Genomic DNA, 1,354 nt, shown 5'->3' with positions numbered 1-1,354 from the left:
ATGAGTGGAAGCCTATGCTCTTGTCTGCACATTGGGCAACTAATGTAACCAGTATCTCTCTTAAGTTTAACCAACACATCCAGGCATGACCCACAAACACTATGTGCTGGGTGGTCCAGAATGTAGACTTTGATGGTCGGGATGGCGATACTGAGAGTCTCAAACTTGCAGAGACATGCGATGCATACTTTGTTATCGGCAGCCATTTCCTGCCGGGACATGACTATGGCCTGCTGCTCGGCGGGAAGCTGGCTCAGGTCGCACTGGGAGTTAACCAGTTCATCGGCTAGCTTGCCCTTGGTGTAAAGGTCCCAGGCTTCAAAAGAAAAGCACAAAACGTTTGAGCCGCTCGGGTTATGGTTCGGGTTATGGTTCTTGTTGAGCGAACAAAAACTACCATTCACAATAATGCACCTAACGGTTGGGTTGGTCGTGATTTCAAGCTTGCTGTTTCTAACCAAATTAGATTTGTTTGCCAAAAAACGGTATATCTGAATAAAAATGCTCTCCAGTCCTCGGAAATATCTGGCCACAAACTCAAAGGTGACCTTTAGGTCAGCTTCTGTTACTTTTTGGGTAACATTGTTTACCCCAACCCGAAGTCTTTCGACTGTGGCCAGATTGTGGCTTTTGGCTGTCGGGGTTTTTAACAGCTCCGCCATCAACAAAGGGTTCTTATACGGCGCTAAAAGCACCAGATCGTCTATTGTGAGGTGTTTTGGTTCTTCGCCCGACTTCATTAGCAACTCCCAAATAGAGAGGGACACGGAAAGCTTCTCCCAGTGCTTGCTTACCATGTTCTGGATGATCCGGTCTGAAATCTCTAGGGGTGTTGGCATGGTAACATCTAACACTAGCACGTCCGGCAAAGGCCCTTTTCGCAACAGCTTGCATTCCAGGCTGTCAAGGCTGGCATTGCCTATAACATACAGCGCGATAATCTTCGCGGCATTAAATTCATCCAAAAACTTTAAATTCTCAACGCCTACCCCAGGGCTTATTAACAACCCGATTTGGCACTGTGACATATCCACTCTCCCCTGAAACCACTTAATGCCCTCTCTGTTGGCATCGAACATGTGAAGAATGTTGATATTGAGAATGCATATTCGGGTTGGTGTTTTGTTGTGGGGGGAGAAACCCCGAACTAACCGCTTGATTCCCCGTGAAGCGCTGAAGCCATCATGTTTTAGGTCAATTAGGTTTAGGGTGTTGGCATATATCGTACCAAATGCCCTAAGGATCTTCTTCAGCACGTTAATGTTGATTTGGTTGGTTGATGCTGATGACGACTTAATTATGAGTGTCGTAAAAACAATTCGGGGCACCAGTTTCCTGGGAACCGAGGATGTGG

The 1,354-nt window shown here is 46.6% G+C and overlaps 1 protein-coding gene across 1 annotated transcript; it reads left to right on the top strand.

Moving 5' to 3' along the window:
• Positions 1-501: 501 nt before the first annotated feature.
• NEDG_02231 (uncharacterized protein) lies at positions 502-1,044 on the top strand (the record flags this gene model as incomplete). Its single annotated transcript, XM_067689649.1, has 1 exon — positions 502-1,044. The coding sequence occupies one exon, from the start codon at positions 502-504 to the stop codon at positions 1,042-1,044; it is 543 nt and encodes a 180-aa protein (XP_067544672.1).
• Positions 1,045-1,354: the final 310 nt, after the last annotated feature.

The sequence above is a fragment of the Nematocida displodere genome (genome assembly GCF_001642395.1).
Source record: "Nematocida displodere strain JUm2807 chromosome Unknown 24, whole genome shotgun sequence".
Classification (NCBI taxonomy): Eukaryota; Fungi; Microsporidia; genus Nematocida; species Nematocida displodere.
Note: the sequence above shows the minus strand (reverse complement) of the source record. Positions and strands in the feature narration are given on the sequence as shown.